We start from the raw sequence: 22,031 nt of genomic DNA, 5'->3' as shown, positions 1-22,031 counted from the left end.
TTAAGGCAGTTTCTTGTCCTTTCCTTACAGACTGCTACCACCTTGTGGCCATTCAGCATTCCTATGTTGAAAAGAGCCACCAAAACCTTTAAAAGCTACTTACTACCCCTGTTCTCTCAGATGTTATGCTGGAGATAAATTATTTTTAGGAGAAGAAGAAAACAAAGCACTCTAGGAGAGCTGTGCCACTGTGGAAAGATTAAAAAAAAAACCAAACAAAACCAAACCAAAAACAAAAACAAAAAAAACCCACCTTGGGAAAAAAACCTTCTCTTTACACAAAGATCTCAAAATAGCACCTATGGCTCCATTGTGCAAATACAAAGAGAATGCTTTTAATGGCAGCACAGATGCTCTAAACACAAACGAATAATTTGTGAAGATTTCTTTAATATCCAACAAAGCTTTAGTGCATTCATCCTGATTCATACAGGAACAAATTAAGACTGAGGCATAGAAACAGTTTGGAATATAAAGCTTAAACAAAACATTTTTGAACCAAGTCACTTCCAATACAAACATTTTTTTTCCCGAGAAAGAATATAGCAATATATAACTTCTTACCAGAGGTACCCAAAGGTTCGTGAAGACCCCAGATTTTAAGTTTAGGTCTTAAACTTCCTCCTGCAAGCTTCACAGCTCAGTTTTGAGCTCCTGTAAGGGTCAACACTGTCCCAGTGGACACGAAAGATTTATGGCACAGTTTCCATTCACAGTTCTGCTGCTCCATCCTCTGGGCAAAGTCACTTCTGCCTTCTGTTCCTGACCTCCCTGCCTCTTCCTGCTCACCTCCCAAAAAGAAGAGTGCACTCTTAGCAAAATAGACAACATGACTCTCATTGAGAGTGATTTTTAAGCACTGTGACACAAGTGAATAAATGAAATAAGAGTGTGTGTTTGATTTTATTTGTTTTCTGATTGGATTACAGAGACTAATCAAGGAAAGCAAAGCTGAGCACTGAACTGGCTTTGTGTGAAACCAAAAAAAAACCAAATCTGGAAATATCAGGATGTTGGTCAGCTAATACTACTTTGCAGCCTACAAAAAAAAAAATATATATATATATATATATTTTTAAAGCCAATTGCAGGATTTTTCCCCCAGTTTTGTTCCTATTGCAACGGTTTTCTTGCAGAACACAGCAGTACTCTATCATTGTGTTAAACTCACAATTTTCACTCATTGTAAGTCGGAAAACATCATGGTTCCAATTTCTTTTCTCAAAAAGGTAATTTCTTCTAAGTATCTTAATAGCACAGGACAGGTGTTTCACACCTGTACACCTCTCAGAACCACCTTCACTACAGAGGGAAACATACTGTTTTATAGTGATGAAGGTGCGGGGTCTGACTCTAGAGGGAGTTGTATAATCGTAAACGGGATGTGAGTATTGCAGAGAGGAAGCAAGTTTCCTACCTGTGTTCAGAAGCAGTGACACACATACACCCCATTTCATTCACAAATTGATACAGCCGTAATGCATATTGCTGATATAGAGGTCACAGCATTTTTCTCGTGGCAGCAAACAGCAAAACTCCCATGAGTGTTTACTCCTGGAGACTATTTGTCTCACCACCTGCACAGGGAAGAATTTCTTCACAGTATCTAATCTAAATCTACCTTTTAAAGCCCTCCTCCCTCATCCTATTGCTACACGCCCTTGTAGAAAGCCCCTCTCCATCCCTCCTGTACCCTTCAGGTACTGGAAGGTCACCCTAAGGTCTCCTCAGAGCTTGCTCTCCTCCAGGCTGAACATCCCCGTCTCCCTCAGCCTCTCCTCACGGGAGAACTGCTCCAGCCCCCTGATCTCCTTCGTATCCCTCCTCTGGACTTGCTCCCCTATCTCCATGTCCTTACTGTACTGCGGACCTCATAACCGGACACAGTACCCCAGGCGAGGACGCAGGAATGCGGATGGTGTTGCCTGGGTTTGTAAACACTTTATTTACTCTATGGCAAAGCTTTATGTTCCGTGCGTTCCCTGAGTTGAAGGCCGAAAAGGCTTCACGCCACGGGAACAAAACCCCCGTTCTCCCCTTGCTTCGAGGCCGCTGCTCCCCCGCACCTTCAGGACGGAGGCCGCACCCTGCCCTCGCCATGCGAGGACCACGCAGCCCACCCCAGACCCCCCATCCCTGCTGCCCCGCCGGCCGCCGACCAGGCCTCACCCGCGCCCGCGGGCAACCCCCGCTCCCCCGGGCCCCTCCCTTCAGCCGTTGCAACGGACTCTGGCGAGAGCGGGGCGGGGGGAGTGGGGTCGGGGGCCGGTGCAGCCCCGGCCGTCGGGGCCCGGGGGTTTCGCACTCCGGGGTCCCGGGAGGTTCGCAGCGGGCACTGGGAGGCCGAGATCCGCGGCGGTGCTGGCGCTTCGGGATGCCCTGTCCCAACGCCCGGGCAGAGGGACGGGATGGGGAGAGCCTCGCCGTCAGGGAGGAGGGCAGCTCCGTGAGTCCCCTCGGCACCTGTCCCCAGCCCCTCCCCCGAGGGCATCCCGCATCGTGGGGAAATCGTCCGTAGTTCCTTAGGAGCGGTTGCTTCTTGTTCTCCCCAGCACGCAGCCCCGGTAGCACACCATTTCTACAGGCACCCGGAATGCACGGCAGAGCGCACGCGTGTCCGTAACCTAAATTTTGGGGACTTGTCTGTGTCTGACGGTACCCACAGCCCGGCGCTGCCCGTGTGCCGAGGGGCGGGAGAAGCCAAGGACTCCATCTCCTCCTCTGCGCTCTGGTTTTAACTCTGCTTTGGTTTCCACTTTTTGAACTTTTCCCAGTTCTTGGCTTGTAAAATCCAAGCTACGGGATTAGCATGTTTTTTAGAAGCCCCGTGTTGTATTTGCAAATGTGGTGAACGTAAGTAGGGGCGGTAAATAAAGCTGAGAGTACTCTTGCCAGCTGTGAAATGCATTTGCTTTTAGCAACATTTATTAATATTCCGGGAAAGAAATAAGTGTTTTAGCTGGATATGTGAAGTGAAAGGGGACGCAGGAAATAAGTGTTCTTTGTTAAGCACAGTGAAGGGGACGAAACTTGTTCTCTTGGTGCTGCCTTGCCACTGTGCTTCAGATTTAAACCAGGGTAGCTGGTTTCTTTTCTAGCCCCTGTATACTTTGGCTGCAGAGTCGTGCTTTTTTCTTTTTTGCCAAGTGTTACCCCTCAAAGAACCAGAATCAAGATCCTCAGCTCCCTGTCCCTGTCCTTCATGCTTCGGGATAATTGTGACATGTTTCTGGGATGCAACCAGAAGGGCTGTCCTCACTAGCATTTTCCATTACCTCTCCTGATCTTAAATCTGTATGCTTGTTTGATGAGCAGGAACAGAGGGCTAATTAATGCAGCTGAAAAACAAACATTTTTTTCTTACCTCAGTTTTCTGCTCTAGCTTTTCACACCACAGTAAGAATACTAGGTACTGCACAAGAGGGGCACTGGGGAAACAAAAGAGGGCAGGTTAAACAACATCTCCTTGAGCAGTGGACAGGAATAATAATGGAGTACATAACCATGTAAATTTGGCCTAATTCTTTCTCAGGACATAAAGTAAACCAAAACAGGGGCAGCTCTTCTCTCTGAAAATAAACAAGCTGTCCTACTGTGGACTTCCAATTTTATTTTACTATTTTATTTATGTATTTATTTATTTGTCTAGGATGAAGGTTGCCCTAACTCATCGGTAGCAGAAGACAGTTCACCATGTGCTGTTCTTGCAGGTTAGGACTCTTTCAGTTATTCCCCTACATTTTCCCCAAAAGACCACAGGGTGGATGAAAAAGGGATGAGGGAAGGTATTAGTACTCATGTAACTGTCAAGCTCTAAACAAAATTGGATCTAGGTCCATCCACATTTTATGTTTTTTGACATAAGTAAGAAAGTATCTCAGTCCTTTCTTGCAGCATGCCCTTGATCACAAGTTACTCATTTGGCATTATAGTAGCCAGGTATCTATTAAAGTTTAAAAATTGATTCAGCACTTTTGGTTTTATTTACATTTTGTATATTATGTCATCTATGCTTGAAACCAGATCCTTCAGATGAAGCACCTTTGCTTATTCTTTTGTTTGTTGTGAGCAGAAGTAGATCAAGAAACTGGTCTAAAGGTAATTAGATTCCCACACAGTACAAATTTGACTCAGATATTCAGATTGTAGGGGCTACCATAACTCACTAGTAGTAAAAGCAACAATACTAAAAAATGCCAACATTTTCTATAGGAACCCAGATAAGCTATTCTCTGCTGTATTTGAATACTGGATGTTCTTTGTGGTTTATTAAATTAACTGTTCATTCAACACTATTTTTAAATTCAGTGACTCAGAGTGATTTATAGGACAGAGCATTACATTTACATCACAGTGGGATGTAATTTCATTGTGCCATGTTTAGTTATATTAATTTCACATAGACAATCACCATAACCTCTCACAGAACCACAGAACCACAGTATCACCATAGTCTGTTTCAACTCAGAAGAGCAACAGAGTCTGATGTGAGGGTTCTTCCACTTTCTTATAGATTCCGTTTGTGCTCATCTTTTTCCAAGGGCAAAAGTTATCATCTGACTCAGAGGCAGCGGAACCCCATCCTCAGGAGCCTCAGACTCCTGATGACTCGGCACCTGCTGGTCAGTTTTTCCTTGTGAACTGGCCGGATCGTTATGAAGTCATCAGGGACAGAATTGAGCACATTGGTAAGTTATTGCATTAGGCTCAAAATCTTAAGTATAGGCAAAAACAAAGCACACCTTTTATATAAATAAAGTCAAGAATTTATTGTTAGTATCAGTGAAATATTAAAAAAACAAATAATTATTAATCCAGCTTGAATTGCTACAGAAAAAAAAATAATACAGTTAAAATTATTGTACATATGCTTTACTCACACCCTTTTTCTGTCTTCTTCTACTGCCCCTCTAGGTCCACAGGTCAGTGGTTTCATAGGAGAGGTTTTGTTCTGGTGAAGGGGAGGGATTGTTTGTTGTGAATTATCAGCCTCTGGAGTCCTTTGCTAGGAGAAATACAATATTGCATGGATAGTTTCTTCTTCCACATTTTAGGATGCAAATAACTCGAGTCATTTTCATCTGCTTACTAGCTCACTCTTACACCTTTCTGTTCATCCATCTTCAGCTTTATGTTACATCTGAATTCACCATATACAGTGTTCTTTACATGTGTTAGGTACTGTTTCCTTGTTCTCTTTCTTACCCCTAAAACCAATTTTTTCAAGCTCTAGGTCTCCATTTCTACAAAGAATAACTGCTTGTTACTTCTGTACATATAAGCCTATATAATAAACAAAAATAAACAAAATAAACAAAAGTGAAATAAATTAGCTGTAAATATGTTTTAAATTAGAGAAATTGCTGTCACAGCTAAACTAAGTGAAACAAAGCTGCAGGCAGTTAAATAGAAGTTCAGACAAAGCAAACCCAACAAGGCACTGACCTGAAGTCTTGCTAATTCAGTACAAATCTCATCCTATTGCTAGCAATGCCAGCACTGTATTTCAGTTAAATATGAATGTCAACTAATAACTGCTTGTATGCAGTTTGTGCAAAAGTCATGCTGCAAACCCATTATGAGGCAGTGAAGACTTGGCCAGTCACTGTGCTTTATAGATACAACCAGTTCCAATCTGGAAGTAATTAGTAGAAATTGGAAACTCACAGAGGTGGGACTGGGACACCTATGCCTTTATTCTGTTAGCTTTGAAAATAGGTGCCAGTATCTTGAATGCAATGGGGCTGCCATCAGTATTACAACAAGGAAAGTCCCGCTATGAGAATTAATTGGTGTTAACAGATCTTTGACATGCCAAGCAGATGTCGTGTGAGTTACACAAAGGCAACGCATTACAGCCACCCAGCATCTGTGCAGTCAGCAGTCAGTGACTTCACACTGTGGCTGGAGCATCTGCTTTCCTAATGGCACCCACACTGCCTAATGTTCACCATTGTCATCCTCACTGATGGCAAGAAAGCTGTTCAGGGAACAGAAGTAAGTTTGCACAGCCAAAGTTAGTCCATGCACAGATTGATACATGTTTTTATTTGGAGTTACAGTGAAGATTTGTTCATAGATCAAAAAAATTAGCTTCAAAAGGGTATGATTCCTTATTCTTTTATGTACAACTGATATAAATAGGGTGAACCACATTTCAGTGTGTTCTTCATATTTTAAAGGCTCTTATACAAGTTTCCTTCTTGTACTCCTGTGTTTCTCTCCTTTTTCAGATTGGGTACCCACTGCCCCTGAGCCATTGTACACTCCAACAGGTTTGGAGATGACACCACAATACCAAACTCCTGAGACAGGCACTGTTGTTTATCCAGGCAAAGAAGGTGGGAACACTGAGAAATCATGCTGTCAAAGCACCTGCTTTGATATCCTGTATGAATCTAATGCAAAGCCTGATGAAATCAATCTGATTTTCTATTGCTATTTTGAAGCACTTGGGAATAAATTATTTTTCCATACATAAGGAAGGAAATCATTTACACAGCTGCCTCATCAACTATGAGCTGTGCTTATACTGTTATCTCAGAACTCCAGCTCAGTTCAAGCCATTGTTATCAGTAAATAACAGTATGAACCAGCTTAAAATGAGGTTTTTATGAAAATACGAGTGGAGTAATATAACAGCCAGAAGAGTGAAAAAAGATGAGAGCTGTGTAGCTGCAAGATCAGTACTAAAGTACTCTTTGACATCATGTTTATTTAGAAATTAGGAACTGGTGCAGTATGAATATGTTACCTTTCACTAGTAGGTTGCTACATTTGGTGGCCAAGAAAACTGGTAACTGCTTTCTGACTAGGAAGGAACCTCTGTTCTCTGCAGCTCAACCTGGTAATTTATTGAAAGGGATAAGATGTGGATCTGAATCCTAGTTCCCCACCTTTTTGAAAACTAGACCAGTGCTTTCTGTTACCTTCCTTTAGTTGCTGTTCTTTAAAAATGAAACCTTCTATGTCCTTTTTTATGGACTTAAACCTCATGCAGAGGCGACTGGAAGTGGTTCTTACTTCGGCCTGTACAACTCTCCAGTAAAGTGTGTGTTTTGGTATCATAGTTCTCAGGCTTCATGAATAAAACTTCCCAACCAAGGAGGTGAAAACTTCTGCCTTTAAGTGTGGCCAGTTCTCCCTCCTTCTGAGTGATGATTTTGTGCAGGCAGTTGCAGGCATTGAGCAATTCCTTGTCTAGCAAACATAAAGCTGCAGCAGAACATGAGCATTTGCTATCACCGTGAAGTTTATGTATCTAAACATATGGATAGCAGTGGTTAGCATCTCCTGACTACAGCATGAGTTTTTAAATTACTCTCATTGTATGTTCACTGTTGAGAGTGTGCAACTTTGCACCCTTGCCTTAGTTTTAGCTGGTGGTAGGACCAACAGAGAACTTCAGAGCTCTGCAGCCTTTACTTGCCCGTCCTTGCTTGCAACAGGGAAAGCTGATACCTTGTGAGAGCTGAGCTGCTGGGCACTGCAGCTGGCTGAGGGACAGAAGCAGGTGGGAGGAGGAGAACTTTGAAGTCCCATGGAGTTAGTGTTCATCCTGTTGCTGGGACAAACCCATCTTAGTATCTTTGCCATTATATAGCAATAAATATGTTTTTCAAAACCCTAAAATCCTCCTCACAAGAGAAGCTCTATAGGGTAGCACAGGCAGCTGTGTTTTGTGTATTTATGACCAGAGTGCCTCAGACTGGCATGTAATGAGCCATTGCATCCTGTGGGAGACAGCAGCAGCACTCTCCTGATTCCCACTCAATTTCAATTTGAATTTAGCAGTAGCCAGGCTTGCTGCCTGTCTGGGAATTGCCTGCTGCTGAGTTCCTGCATCTGTAGTTGATTTGGGAAAGAAAAATGTAATCCAGTGGTGACTCCCATGTAGAAAAATTAAAATGTCATAATAGAAATCGTGGATTCTATCCATGCATTTCATTCTGTACCATTTGACTGCACACTAAAAAGTGATGTGAACACGTCAGTTGCAACATAGCAGTGATTGCTGCTGGGTTTGAGCTTCATCTTTTTACTTCTAGTCTGGAATAATTGAATACACAAATTTAAAAACTAAGTGATAGCAACAGTTGTCAACTACATACGATTCTTGAGTACAGCGGTTGCCCATTTGATGAAAAGACTTGAGGAAGCTGAGTCCTAGAGTCTTTCCACCTGACTGTTTCTTTGCTTAAGCAGAGAGTATGAATTTCCATTTTCTTGTAAAGAGGGACATAGGAATCTCCAAGACAGAATCAGAGCTTAGGCTGGCTGTAATCCATCAAGTTAAGTGTGAATGGGCAAGAAAATACTTGTATAATTCCTTTTACCCTTACCTAAGACATGCTTTGAAGTTCAGATCCATGCAGTTGTCTATTTCTAGAAGGAATTTTGAGAGGCATGCAGGTATTCCCTAAAATTTTTTGGACTGAAATTAAAGATATTTGTTCTGTACCTTCCCCTAGCTAACAAAACTCCTGATTTATCTGTTCCCAAGTGAGAGATCACTGCCCCTTGAACCCAGCCCTCCATCAGAAAGAGGACAACACGCTGATCTTCGAAGCAAGGTTTGAAAGTGGGAATTTGCAGAAAGTGGTAAAAATGTAAGTTTCTAATATTTTCTTCCTTTATTACAATGGTGTTGTCTGAGTTGTTATTATCAGCAGCCTTATATTAATTTCTGACCAGAATGTGTTACTTTAGGTTTGTAACTTGTTTTACATTTGTAGAATAAGCATGAAAAGTAGTTTCTTGTAGCCTTCACTAGAAATTACCTTAAGCCATGTTGCACTGGACAGTTTCTACAGGTGATAATCACTGACACAAACCCAACACCTGTTCTTAAGCACCTTCTTTCAAAGCATAGTGTGGAGAACATTTTTAGAAATCCTGGTTATTATTACAAGTCCTAAATAAAACAGCAGCTGCATTATTGTCATCATTAGTGTGCTTAGGCACCCTCTCCTGGCAGCTACGTAGACTTTGATTTACGACAGTGTAAACTGGATTTGCACCTGATTCACCACCAGGTGCTTTTAAATGCCAGCCCCCATTATTTGGCACTGCATCATCCTGCCCTGCTGCCCAGTGTCACAACTTTTTGTCTTCTTTCTGCCTACCAGCAACGAATTTGAGTACCAGCTGACACTGCGCACTGACCTCTACACCAGCAGACACACACAGTGGTACTACTTCCAAGTAAGCAATACGCAGGCAGGGGTCCCATATCGTTTCACTATTGTCAACTTTTCCAAGCGTAACAGCTTATACAAACGTGGCTTGCAGCCACTGTTGTACTCAGAAGCCGACGCTAAGAAGCACCGGGTTGGCTGGCGAAGGACTGGAAATGAAGTCAAATATTATGCAAACAATGTGGGCCAAGGCCGACATCGATATTTCTCGCTCACTTGGACGTTTCAGTTCCCTCACGACCAAGACACTTGTTACTTTGCCCACTGCTATCCTTACACCTACTCCAACCTGCAGGAGTACCTGGTGGCCATCTCTAAAGATCCAGTGAAGTCCAAGTTCTGCAAGATCCACATCTTGTGCCGTTCACTGGCGGGAAACATAGTGAATGTTTTAACTATCACCAACCCCTCCAAAAGTGACAAGGACACTGAGAGGAAGGCTGTGATACTAACAGCGAGGGTGCATCCAGGAGAAACTAACAGTTCCTGGATAATGAAGGGCTTTCTGGATTACATTCTTGGAGATTCAGACAAAGCTCAACTGCTACGGGACAATTTTGTTTTCAAAGTGGTACCCATGTTGAATCCTGACGGCGTGATTGTGGGGAATCACCGTTGCTCTTTAACAGGTCAGGACTTGAACCGCAAATATAGATCCAATGTGAAGAAATGGTATCCTTCCATCTGGTATACCCAAAACATGATCAAAAGGTAACCTCATTTTCTTTCCCTTTAGAACAGATGCCCCATTGTCTCTTTGCTGTTGTGTCTTATTTTGGTACTGTTTGCATCTTTCCTCCATATCTAAGCATTTATGTCAGTTTTGGTTAGATTCAATTGCATTCCAGAGTGGGTTCTTTTCTCATTAGTATTGTGCAGGTTTTCCTTTATTATGATTTCTCCATTCCTGGTAATAAGTTATGTCTCCATGGTAAAACAGGTTTTGTCAAACCATTGTCAGAATACTTCTCCCCACTATCTTCTGCCAAAATCTACTTATCAAATACCTTATTTCTCTCATTTTCTTATTTTCTGGAATTCAATCACCTCCCAGAAGGAAGGTGGGTTCAGAATAGATCACAGGTGTTGATTTGACAGCAAAGATTGCCAAATTTTCTAAATGCTTTGCTACAAGTGTGTTTGATGTCTTATGCAAACTTCTAGCCATGGGAAGATTGATACTCTGGATATAAAACTAAGCCTTTGATTGTTAAACAAAATCTTCAGCTAAGAAACTAAATCCCTCTGGTTTAACTTCTCTAACAAATTAATGCAAACAAGACTTGTGTGTAAAAAGGCAGTGACACAACTAGTACATTTAATGTTTTTCATCTAGTTACAGCCTGTCTTAATATCTGTGTTCTTTCAAATGAATGTTTTGGCATATAGATCCCTAGCTTAGAGGGGATGAGTGCTGCACTTCCCCTTTTCCATAAGAATTCCTCCCTGTTTTACTATATGAAGACAGCCTGCCCGTGTAAGTGCCCTGTAATTAATATTAATTATGCCTGCTGAAATGCCACTGACATTCAGCCTCACATTCTGTTACTGTCAGCTGAGACAGATATGTTTATTACTGCTTCCTTCTTAGTTCCACCATGGATTTCCAACTCCTGCCCAACATAAAGCCCCAGGTGATACTTTGCAGTGTCATCATATCTCCTCTCTAGAGCTCTGCTTCAAAGCAAATTGGGACATTAGGGTTGTGGGTTGCTAAACCCCAATGTGTCTACCTGCAGGTTTTCTTTAAAAAGTTAGTTGTGCAATAATATACTGCAGAATTCTGGCACAGCATAAAAATTCATGTCTCCAGTTTGATGAAGGGAAGAGCATGCACTGACATTGATGCTTCAGTCTCATAACTGTGCAGCACATTTACAATAGTGAAAGAGCAGGAGATAAGAAGAGCAGGTTTCAGCTTCACGGTGTGGTCATGTACACATCTCCAGAGACGGATGTATATAATAACTGAGCCTGAGAGTTAGAACAAACACATGGACAAAGGCTGATGGGGCATAGGCTCATATCTTATTTCTGTGCAGTGACAAGTGTTTTATTCCGGCAGAACCGAGCAGTTTGGCTCTAGTCTAGCACACACCTTAGAGCTGGGAATATGAAACCTGTACTGATTTCTTGCTCTTTAGGTTACGCTTGAGCTTCAGTGTAACTTATTATTTTAGACTAGTTTCTGAGGTGGACTGAAAAACACACTTTTAATAAAGTATTCTATGTCATCCCGTATTACAGAGTAATGGAGCAACGTGATGTTTTTCTGTATTGTGACATCCATGGTCACAACAGGAAACAAAATGTCTTCATGTATGGCTGTGAGAGAAAGCATGAAGGAAAGGCACCATGCGCACATCCACGCAGTTTCCCACTCTTGCTGAGCAAGAGCTGCCCAGATATGGTAAGCAAATGTCTAACTAGAAACTTAGTTTCCTGAAAAATCAACCATCTGGGATCCTTAATTTTTTGTTAAGGTATCACATTTACTAAAATACTACACTTCACCCAGTGAAATAATTTTCAGTTGTCTGAAAGTAGAAAAGGCAGCAAAATGAAATGTTAACTCTGTTGAAATTTCAGTACTGCAGTGTGTCATGATAAGTTGGTACATAAAGTTAGCATTTTTAAAACGCTTTTTTAAAGAATTGGGGGGAAAAATGGAATATCAAAGTAACATTGTTTTAACAGTGACACTAACTAAAGTTAAAGATTGTATACTCATATATGAGAGAAACTAAAGGAGAAAAATGTCTCTCCAGATTGAATCCTTTTTGAAACTTATGTTGAAAAGCTTTTCATCATCACCATATTTATGTAAGATATATCAACTAGGAAAAAAAGAAGTTTAGTAGGAAATTATGGCTTTTAAAATATGTCATTTTCCAGCAAAATCTGACTGTCTGAGCTTCATTTGAATCAAAGGTTTGTTGTTTCACCTACATCTCCATTATACCAATAATATAACAGTATGCTCTGAGCTCAGCTGTGCAGTGTTCAAGTAGAGCTAAAGCTCATGAGTGTTTATCTGGTAGATAAAAAAAACTTGCAGGGTTATAATGAAATGGTTGCATCTTCCTATTAACTTCAAAGGCTAATGCTGTACCTTCCTTTTGTAAGTTCTCATTCCCAGACTGCCGTTTCAGAGTACAAAAGAGCAAAGCAGGCACGGGTCGAGTGGTAATGTGGAAGATGGGCATCAGCAACAGCTACACCCTGGAAGCCTCCATCTGTGGCTCTCAGTTGGGTGAGACACTCTCTGTAGCTATTTAGTAGGAATCATCATACAAGACCTTTACCTGTGGTTGCTTGAGCTACCATCCCCTTGTTGGTGTTCTGTCTTACTGGGTAGAAATGAATGATGAATGATCACTGAAATTAGAGCATTCACCTAGCAACCCTTTAGGCCACTGCTGGCATTATTGCTTATGTATCATGAAATAATGTTAGTGGATGGCAAATTTAAAGCAGTAGCTAAAGCCAGTTGCATTTTTAGGAAATTTTCTAATTGGGAATTACTTAAATACACATTATAGTTAAACCCCTCTGAGTGGATAGATTTTGTTCATATAGGCAGAATAATGATCTGTACTACCATACAAACCCAGCAGTCAGAGACCTGTCTAGCATCTGTCAATGAAAGATATGTGAGTTTGCAGCCAGCCACCATCCTGGAACATTACAGGAAAATGACTGATATTTTCATTTCTGTCTTACTCCTGTTGATGCTGCAGGCGGCAGACAAAGCACCCATTTTGATATGAAAGACTTAGAGTCAATAGGACAGCATTTCTGTGATGCTCTCTTGAACTACAGTGTTCATAACAAGGAGGTAAGGCAAGTCCCCCCTAGGACTCTTTTGCTGCCTCTTCATCCTGTTCATCCTCTTGTGACAAAATATAATATTTTACAGAGTTATAACAACACTGAATTTGATAAAGGCTTTCTTGAGACAGGAAACTAAATTTGTGGTGTTTCTTATTATTATCTGTGCCTGAAGGAACACGAGAAAGTAGTGAAACAGGAAGATAGGTTGAACCCCAAGGTCAAGAATTCTGATGTGCTACTCTGGGATTCCAGGTAACTTAGAACTATTGTAATATGCCACAATGTATTATATGTTCTCTGCACTTCGTAAAGAGTGCCAGAGTAAATGTTAGAAATGTTACTAAAATTAGGCTCTAAATTGTCATTCTTCTTAATTTAACACTCCTTAAAAAAATTGCATACAAATCTTATATCCAGACCTTAATAGCATTTAATTAGAAGCAGAGCTCTGTCTCTTCCTGAAAGAGAAATGAATCTGTGTTGGTACAGAGCTTGGTCTATTGTATCACTTAAATCAATATGCTTTTGTTTCAACTTTACATTTTGCAGAACAATCTAGTCACAACATAACTTGATGTATTCTTTTGGTTTTGTGTAAAGTTGATTTCATTAACCATGTGTGATGCTAATCTTACTCCATTTACTGAAAGGGGCTAAGTTCAGGGTAGTTGATAGCAGCACAGGAATCTGGATGCTGACCAAACACTACTCCTGTTAAACATGATCAGCTCCTCCTGTGACAGCGCAGACTGTGAGTGACTTGCAAAATCAGTTGTGATTTGTGAGAGGAGGACATTTATCTGTTATGAACAGCTCTTGCTCTGTGGTAATTTATTAGGGAATAAAACTTTTGTACATTTCTTTTTCGGGAAAACATTGGTAGGTTGGATCTGTCTCATCAAAATTTAGGTGCCTAGAGTATAGAAATCAAGAGCTGAGCTTCACAACCAGTGCTAAACTGCAAGGAAGTACAAAGAGACACGAGAACTTAATGCATCATCCGAGAACTAGGTGAAGACTTGCTGGAAACAAAGAGGATGATGAGGGGGTGAGAAGCAGAACTAAAAAAATACTAGGTAAAAGGAGGAAATGTCCTCTGGATAGACAGCATCTCTTTCAATAACCAAGCTTTCTCTATGATGGTGCCCACTTTTTGCAGGGTAACTGCAGGTCTGTAGAAGTAAAATGCAGATCTGGAAGACAGGCACATGGAAAACACATTTAGATCTCTTGAGCTAGGGTTTTACAGAAAACAGGTTCTAATGGTTGGAATGGATGCTGCAAATACTGTTTGCAATCACTACATTTGGAAATTAAACAAAATTATTCTTGTCTTTCACAGCAGCCAAGATTCTGACAGCTCAGACTCCTTTGAACTTGTTGCACACCAGCCAAAACTAGGTACTAAGGTAAGCTAATAGTTTTTCTTGTCTGCATCTCTGTCATGAATGCCACTAGGAATGAATACTAGGGTTTAATAGGATCTATTTTGAAGAACCTTAGAATTAAGTCAGTCAGAATAATAATTAACAAATCAGTAGTTTATAGAGATATAGTCAAATTTAACAGCACAGAGCATTAGTATTGATTTTCCCTGTAGCTTAATCCCAATTGTCCAGAAGGTGGCTTTTTCTACCTGTCAGGTTCTGCAGTACAGCTTAGTAAGGAGGCATAGGGTCAGTTTGAGGAGGAGAGCACCAGCATCCTGTCCACCTGCAGATTGGTGTCAGCCATATAAATGTTGCAAATACCCAGTTCACAATGTCTGGGAGTTGTGTTCTCCCCTCACAGATGCAGGGAAGTCATTTCACTGGTGCCAAATGCTGCCAGGATCACACTATTCCATCACCTACTTATAAGCTCATAGGCAAATGTAAGCCCAGAGCTAACAAAGTTTTTGCTCAGGAGGACAATGAGACATTTTGTTTTCCTAAAACCTGTATTTACTTGTTTCTCTGAAAAGAATGGGTTGGAAAAGTTTTTTGTCCTTCTTTATTTGGCATTCATTGATTTGGTTCCTGTGATTACCACAATAACAAGATCTTTCCTGTAGAAAAGCAAAACAAACTTCTGTGAGGCTGTTCCTTTTAGAAATCTTGGGGATGAATTTTAGCCAACCATAGTAGCTCCCATAAATTGTTGCTTCCTGTTTACTACATTAATACAGTAAACAAACAAAGGGAGGAAAGGGGAATCTGTGTACTAAGAGTGTGTAAAACTGAAGTGACTCCTGTAACACTTTGCAAGAAACTCAGGCATTTCTGCAGACTGGGCTGGTTGTCAAATGGCATGATTTAGAATTTTAGTTCTAGTTTAAGAGATGATAGTTTGAAACAAGATATAGCCAGATAATCTCTTGTGGTGAAGGAAGCTGCCACAGATCCCTTTTTGTGCTCCGTTCTTCCCTGAAGGCTTTTGTCCTTGGAGGACTTGTATGGAGAACATGTCTGTGCAAAATCCAACAGTTCCAATTAGTGCTACTGTCATCCAGACTTTAAGCCAAAGGATTTTGCACTTGAGGAAAATTAAGTTCAGACAGACTTTCTACTTAATAGCCTATCTGGGGGGTAGTATTTCCTGATGGATTTATGCAAGGTTGATGACAACTTTTAATATTCATCCAAGCTTGACATTTCTTCCCCTCTTATGTTAAGGAACCAAGCAGGAATTTCCACCACTGATGCCATGGTACTTCCAGAACTATATTAGTTATAGAGGACAGCTGTAGTGGGTTGGATGAAAAGTTTATTTTGCACAGTACAAGGGCTGGTAGCAGAGGGTTAGTGAAAGTACACAGAGGAAGGATGAATACTGAGATTTTTTTTTTTACTAGATGTACCCTCTGTCATGTTGTTCTTATAATGCTGCTTTTGGGATTGAGTTTATTCATATGTGAATGATAAATCCATGTGGCACTTTTCCCAGTGCTGGATTTAAAAATAAAAATTATTAAAAAATGAAAACTTTAGAATTAAAATGGTAACTGAACCTTAAGTTATGAGCATTTTCTGGGTAACACCAAGTATCTTGAGCCTTTTAGTATTTCTCAGCCCCTCATGCTTTCTTTCCCTACCTCCTCTTGTCTGTCTGGCAGTGTGCCCATGCATGGGCGTGTGACTTGGGGCTGGCAGCTGCCAGGACTGACAACATGAGAAAAAGCTGACTAAAACTCTGAGCCTTTCCACTTCATTTGCTAAAAATAGCCTTGCTTGTGTCAAAACACTCACAAGTCAGTGGGATTGATTCCATTTTTTTTTTTCTCACATCTATAAGCAACATTTTCTTGTGGTCTATAAACAGTACAGATAAGCAAAGCAGTTGGGTTCATCTGCTCTTTCTAACTAAGCTGTAGATTGAGCAAGCTGCTAAGTGACTCCCATTCATAACTGTTTACTGCAAAACATCTGTGCATAGTATTCACCCCAGGGACTGGGATTAAAAGCCCTAGAACAAGATTTATCCAAATGTGATAAGAGCTGTGGAACACTGTTGGATGATTTGGTTTGCAGGAGACTTTAACACTCTGGAAAAAAAACTGCAGTGGTCTAATACTGCTTTGGATAACCCAAGTCCAGACAAGCACAGAAGGCTGCTGAAGAAAATGTGTTATTTCTTATCCATTTAGTTTAGTATTTAAACCTCGTAGACTTGCTTGGTCACATGCATAAAAGGAACAGCCAAGAACAGAGAAGGGCAGGGATGCCTTCCTAGAAACACTTGAGAAGAGTCATTGGAAACCTACACAAAAGCATGGGTTAAAACCTGATTATTTCAGATGGTTTTATGCTGGGTTAATGAATAAAATCAGCTAACACAAGTTTGTTGTTTGTTGGGGGTTTTTTTAAGCATTAGAGCTGGTTTCAAGGGATGGAGAAAAACACTAGCTAGGAGCAGGGATGAAAGTGGCGGAATTTGGAGTGGCAGGACCAAGGACAAAGGAAAAGAGACTTTATCCTTCAGTACCAGGAAAACCTTAGCAGATCTCAGTAGTCTGTGAAATCAGAGTTTTAATTGATTACTCCAAATTAGTACACTAAATACACTACATTAATACAATAGAGGACACGTTTCTGGCAGAGATCCCTCTTGGAACAGAGCCCATCCCATCACATGCCTGTCTCATGAGAGAAAGAGCTCTTTCAGGACGAAATACAGCTTTGGCCACCTAAGAGCCTGATTCTGTAAGAGTGTGCTTGCCAATACTTATAAACACCCATATACAGTGCAAAACTATTAGTTAAGAGGAGCTTCACTCAGTTCCCTTCAGCAATTCCTGTGCTGAAACATAGGCAGACATTTTTCATGCAATGAAATTGTATGAATTGTATTCATGCATACTTCATGCAGTGAATTCAGGTGCTTTTTGCTGAATGTGTATACTAGCAGCAAAACACATCAGAGTGATAGTGTCCTATGTAAAGAAAGTAACAACAGTTTATCAAATGAGTTTGAAAGAATGGTACATAATTCTTGCAAGAACTTTCTTATTTTTGTCCCTTCCATGAGAATGCATGTTTTCCCATGTGGATCTACCTCAGTGACTCATTAAAGTTATTAGATCAAAAGACATACAGAATTTATGTTCCTGATGTAAGTTATTAAAGGCATTTTAAAAAGGTGAATTGCAAGGATATCACAGGTACAGTAGACTTTTTGACTCTGACATGACATACAACACAACCTATTTATGCTGGAGCTGCATGTAGCCCTCAGCAACACTTTGCTGATGGTCAGCCTAGAAACAGCAATACTGTTATTGCCTAGAGAAAGCAAGCTGTCATTTGTAAAGAACTCACATTAATATTTTGGTGGGTATTATCCTTTTTACGTACATATACATTATAAATGCGGATGCTTTATTAATGTTTTCTTTGGTTCAGTAGGCAGACACGTGCTTCTCAAGCTTTTTGTGTTTTATGCCAGTCTTTCTTTTCAGAAGTCCCCACATCAGAAAAACAGAGCAGTGGCAATTAATGCTACTGAGAAAGCCTGGCTCTTGAGGTTCCCAGACTAAAAATAAACAAGCCAGATTGACTAGGAAGCGTGGTCCCTTGTCATTATGATATGTTTGTGTCCAGGTTCATAAATATTTGCTGAATAGAACAGCATAAGGAATTAAATCATGAGGTGCTTGATTACATGTGTTCTTTCTGGCATTGTGATTATCATTTTATTTGCAACTTTTTTTTCTTTGTAACTATGATATTGCCCCACGAATCAAAATAATTACATACTATTTTCTGTGCAGAAAAAAACTAAAACATCACGAGAACATTTTCACAGCACTGCTAAGGACAGAAGTCATGAAACCAAAAATGTGAGTATTTTTTATGCCACTAGAAACATGTTGTGCTCTTTTGCTGACTGAAGACTAATATATGACTGTTTAATTCAACCACCATAACTTTGTTCAAACAATTTTGTCACCAAAAGCTGCTGCCCTAGAATGCGTATTGTTCTGCATTGTCTATACCATCTATGAATGAAGCCTCAACATCAAAAAGTCTGGGGCAGGAAAAAATGTCAAAGTTATGTCTCATTAATATACTATCTGATACATTTAGACCTGTCTGCCAAGGACTGCCTTGGAACTGGAGGTTATACCAGCTCTTCTTCAGTCTCCAAAACTACTAACACTGCATTCCCTCAGCTGGACTTCAGTTTCACTTCCAGTTTCATTGGACAAGGTTTTTGCCAAGTCCATGAAAATATTTTCTTTTTTGTTTTCTGGTCCAGTATTGTACTGTGAATGGAAGGAAAAAGTTGCAGGGTGTTCTGGGGAAACAGTGAGTTTGTTTTTTAACTTTGGGATCATTACCAGGGCTAACCTCTGACATACTTGTGCTGGCAATATTTGCCAAGCTGCCTTATGCCCCTTCCTTCCATTCAAAGAGTGTGATTCTTTATTCAGGATTAGTTGACCTAGGAATTACCATGGGATTAAGTTTATTAAAAGGCCACTTTCAGAACAGTTGGTAAAAGATCTCATCATTTGTAAAAATGTCACTTCTCTGTTATTGCTGTTCAGTATCTTACATAACTGTTATGAAAATATGAGCTTTGTTGTAGTTGACATTTAAAAATCCTAGATTAAAACAGCAGAGTCTAATGTTTTGTTCTTACTTTCATGAAAAGGGATTTGATTTAAATATTTTTTATAATGCTGAGCACTCAACAGCTTGTGAAGTGAACACAAGTTGCTGAGTTTTCTGAGCTTTTGAAAATCAGGCCAAATACTGAATGCCTACTTTTGTTTCTACTTGAGGAAAACAAAAACCAAAACCAAACTAAACCAAACCAAACCAAAACCAACCAACCAACCAACCAAACAAACAAAACAAAACAAAACAAAAAAAGGAAAAGCCTGATCTTTACATGTTAACTCTTTTCCCACTAGTTCTTAAACTCTTAAACCTTCCCCTGTCCTAACCTAGTGTACATTCCATAAGATACCTGGTCATAAAAATGATAATACCTTTCTGTCATTCAAACTTTTGAAACTTAAAAAAAATTAATAATTTGTTCATGTTTCTGTTCTGTTTCACAGACTCAGCACACTGAAACTCAACATGAGTTATTTCAGGTACTTGACACAGCTAAAAAAGGTAAACACAGTATGTTTACTTAATTCTGAAAATCCCAGTAAACCAATTTTTTTCTATAAACTCAAATCTCAGCAGAGTCTGTCCCAAAAAGATAAACACAGAGTTCTCACACTCCGTCTCATAATTTGGAAGAGCTCATGTTTCTGTACTTAAACCTGTTTTCATCACATGATTACACTCTGCTTTACTGATTGGGAACAATTTCACTGGAGAAGAACTGAAGCAAACGTAAATTCCACAGAGGTGAAAAAAATTTACTTCTCTTTGCAGTCAGGTGCACCCATTTGTAATAGTGTGCTCATTTTGTCCAGAAAAACTAGAGGAGAACACATTCAATGAAGTCAAACAAGGCAGGCCAAATCCTATAGAAAATAGGGGTGAACTAGATTTTTTTTTTATTTAGTGCAGACAAAAGGAAAGAAGCAAATGTGAAGGCTAAAGAAACTAAGCAGGATGGCTTGTGTCATTGCAAGCACCAAGAAATCTGAGAAAGATTTAGGTATCAAGGCAAGCAAGTAGCTGAACATGGGTTATCTTCATACTGTGCAATGAGGACAAATGCAGTTTTTGCTTACATGAAAAACAAAAGAAGGGAAAAACTATCTTGACTTCTCTGCAGAACTTCTCCGAGACTCATATTGAATTGCTTTAACTACTTTTGGTGCCATCATTATTTTAAATAATTCTTTTTAAAAAGAAGAATGCAAAAGAGAAACCTTCAAAGCATTTAAGAACTGGAGAAAACCTACTGTCATGAGATTTGACAGTTCATTCACTTTATGATGAAATGAGACCTATGTGAATAAAGTTGTCTCCTAAAAGAGTAGAACAATAGAATAGTTTGGGTTGGAAAGGACCTTTAAAGGTCATCTAGTCCAACCCCTGCAGTGACATCTTTGACTAGATCATGTTGCTTAGAGCTCTGCCCAACCATCCAGGGAGGGGGCATCTACCACCTCTCTGGACAAGCTGGTCTGTGTCCCACCATCCTCATTGCAAAATATTTCTTCCTCATATCCAATTTTAATCTACCCTCTTTCAGTTTAAAACCATTTTCCCTTACCCTACAGCAATAGGTCCTGATAAAAAGTTTGTGCCCATCTTTCTTATAAGCCCCCTTTAAGTATTGAAAGGCTGCAATAGGGTGTTTGCTGAGCCTTCTCTTCTCCAGACTGAACAACCCCAACTTTCTCAGCCTGTCCTCACAGCAGAGGTTCTCAAGCCCTCTGATCATTTTCATGTCTCCTCTGGACCTGCTCCAACAGGTTAATGACTTTCCTGTATACTGAGGACCCCAACAACAGGCACAATACTCCAGGTGTGGTCTCACCAGAGCAGAGAGAGAGAATGACCTCCTTTGACCTGCTGGTCATGCTTCTTTGGATGTAGCCCAGGATATTGCTGGCTTTCTGGACTGTGAGCTGGATGAGCTGCCAGCTCCAGTCCAGCTTTTCATCTTCCAGTACTCCCAAGACCTTCTCCTCAGGTCTGCTCTCAATCACTTCATACCCCAACCTGTACTGATACCAGGGCTTGCCCCACCAATGTTCTTCAGTAGAGCAGCTGAGGGTGTCAGAGAGAGATTCAGTCTGTGAAAAAGAAATCATGACAGGCTGTGACTGCAATTGATAACAGACAAATTTCCATTAGAAATATGAGATGCATGGTTTGACATTAGTGCAAGCTTCAGGAGATGTGGTGGGTTCTCTGTCTCACTTCAAACACTCAGTCTAGAACAGAGTCCACAGAAAACTGAAAGAAATTGCTAGCCTGTTGTTTATGGTAAGTGAAACAAATTATTAAATGATCTTCGGTTCTTTCAGGCCTTAAGAATCCGTTTTTCTTAAACTTAAAATGTTAATGTTTCATATTAAAACAGAATAAGCTTCTTACAGTAATGTTGAGTCTATTAAGAAGTTTGAGGTTGGGTTTGCCAGAGGTTTTGATAGGATTTTAATAGAAAACATCACTGTGGACATAGTACTGAAAAACAATGGAATTTATTGTGCTTAGTGTCAAATTTTGTGGCTTTGCAGATATCCACAAACCCTTGAAAGAGCCTGCTATCAAGTGTCCAAAATCAATGACTTCATTTCTGAAGAAAGCAGCAAAGTAGAAATGTCCGGAACAGAAGTCTTCCTGTCCTCACCTCACAGTGTTCATTGATTTCCACCATCATTATTATTTTATTTTATTCCAATAAACCCCTGAGTGGTGTTAATTACAGCTTCCTGTCACTTTTTAAGAATTCTTACAGCTCATATTATTGCCAAAATTTTGCAAAGCCAGTAATACTTTTCTCTTCAGGTCTTACCTTTCTTAGACAAATAAACAAGCCTCATGAAATATTCTAAGAATTCCAAAAAAGAAAAACAAAAGGATTCTTTTCATCACA

At 40.2% G+C, this 22,031-nt stretch overlaps 1 protein-coding gene across 1 annotated transcript; it reads left to right on the top strand.

The window, feature by feature from the left end:
• The first annotated feature begins 2,098 nt into the window (after positions 1-2,098).
• Positions 2,099-21,782, top strand: AGBL3 (ATP/GTP binding protein like 3). Its single transcript, XM_030446006.1, has 14 exons — positions 2,099-2,446; positions 2,553-2,655; positions 4,542-4,688; positions 6,234-6,341; positions 8,504-8,609; positions 9,129-9,908; positions 11,445-11,607; positions 12,324-12,450; positions 12,938-13,035; positions 13,204-13,283; positions 14,374-14,440; positions 18,280-18,348; positions 19,579-19,636; positions 21,673-21,782. Exons 1-14 carry the CDS (start codon positions 2,099-2,101, stop codon positions 21,750-21,752), a joined length of 2,334 nt encoding a protein of 777 aa, XP_030301866.1. The 3' UTR covers positions 21,753-21,782.
• The last annotated feature ends 249 nt before the right edge of the window (positions 21,783-22,031 follow it).

Source organism: Calypte anna, chromosome 1, assembly GCF_003957555.1.
Source record: "Calypte anna isolate BGI_N300 chromosome 1, bCalAnn1_v1.p, whole genome shotgun sequence".
Taxonomy (NCBI): Eukaryota; Metazoa; Chordata; class Aves; order Apodiformes; family Trochilidae; genus Calypte; species Calypte anna.
This window is presented reverse-complemented; position numbering and strand designations above follow the sequence as displayed.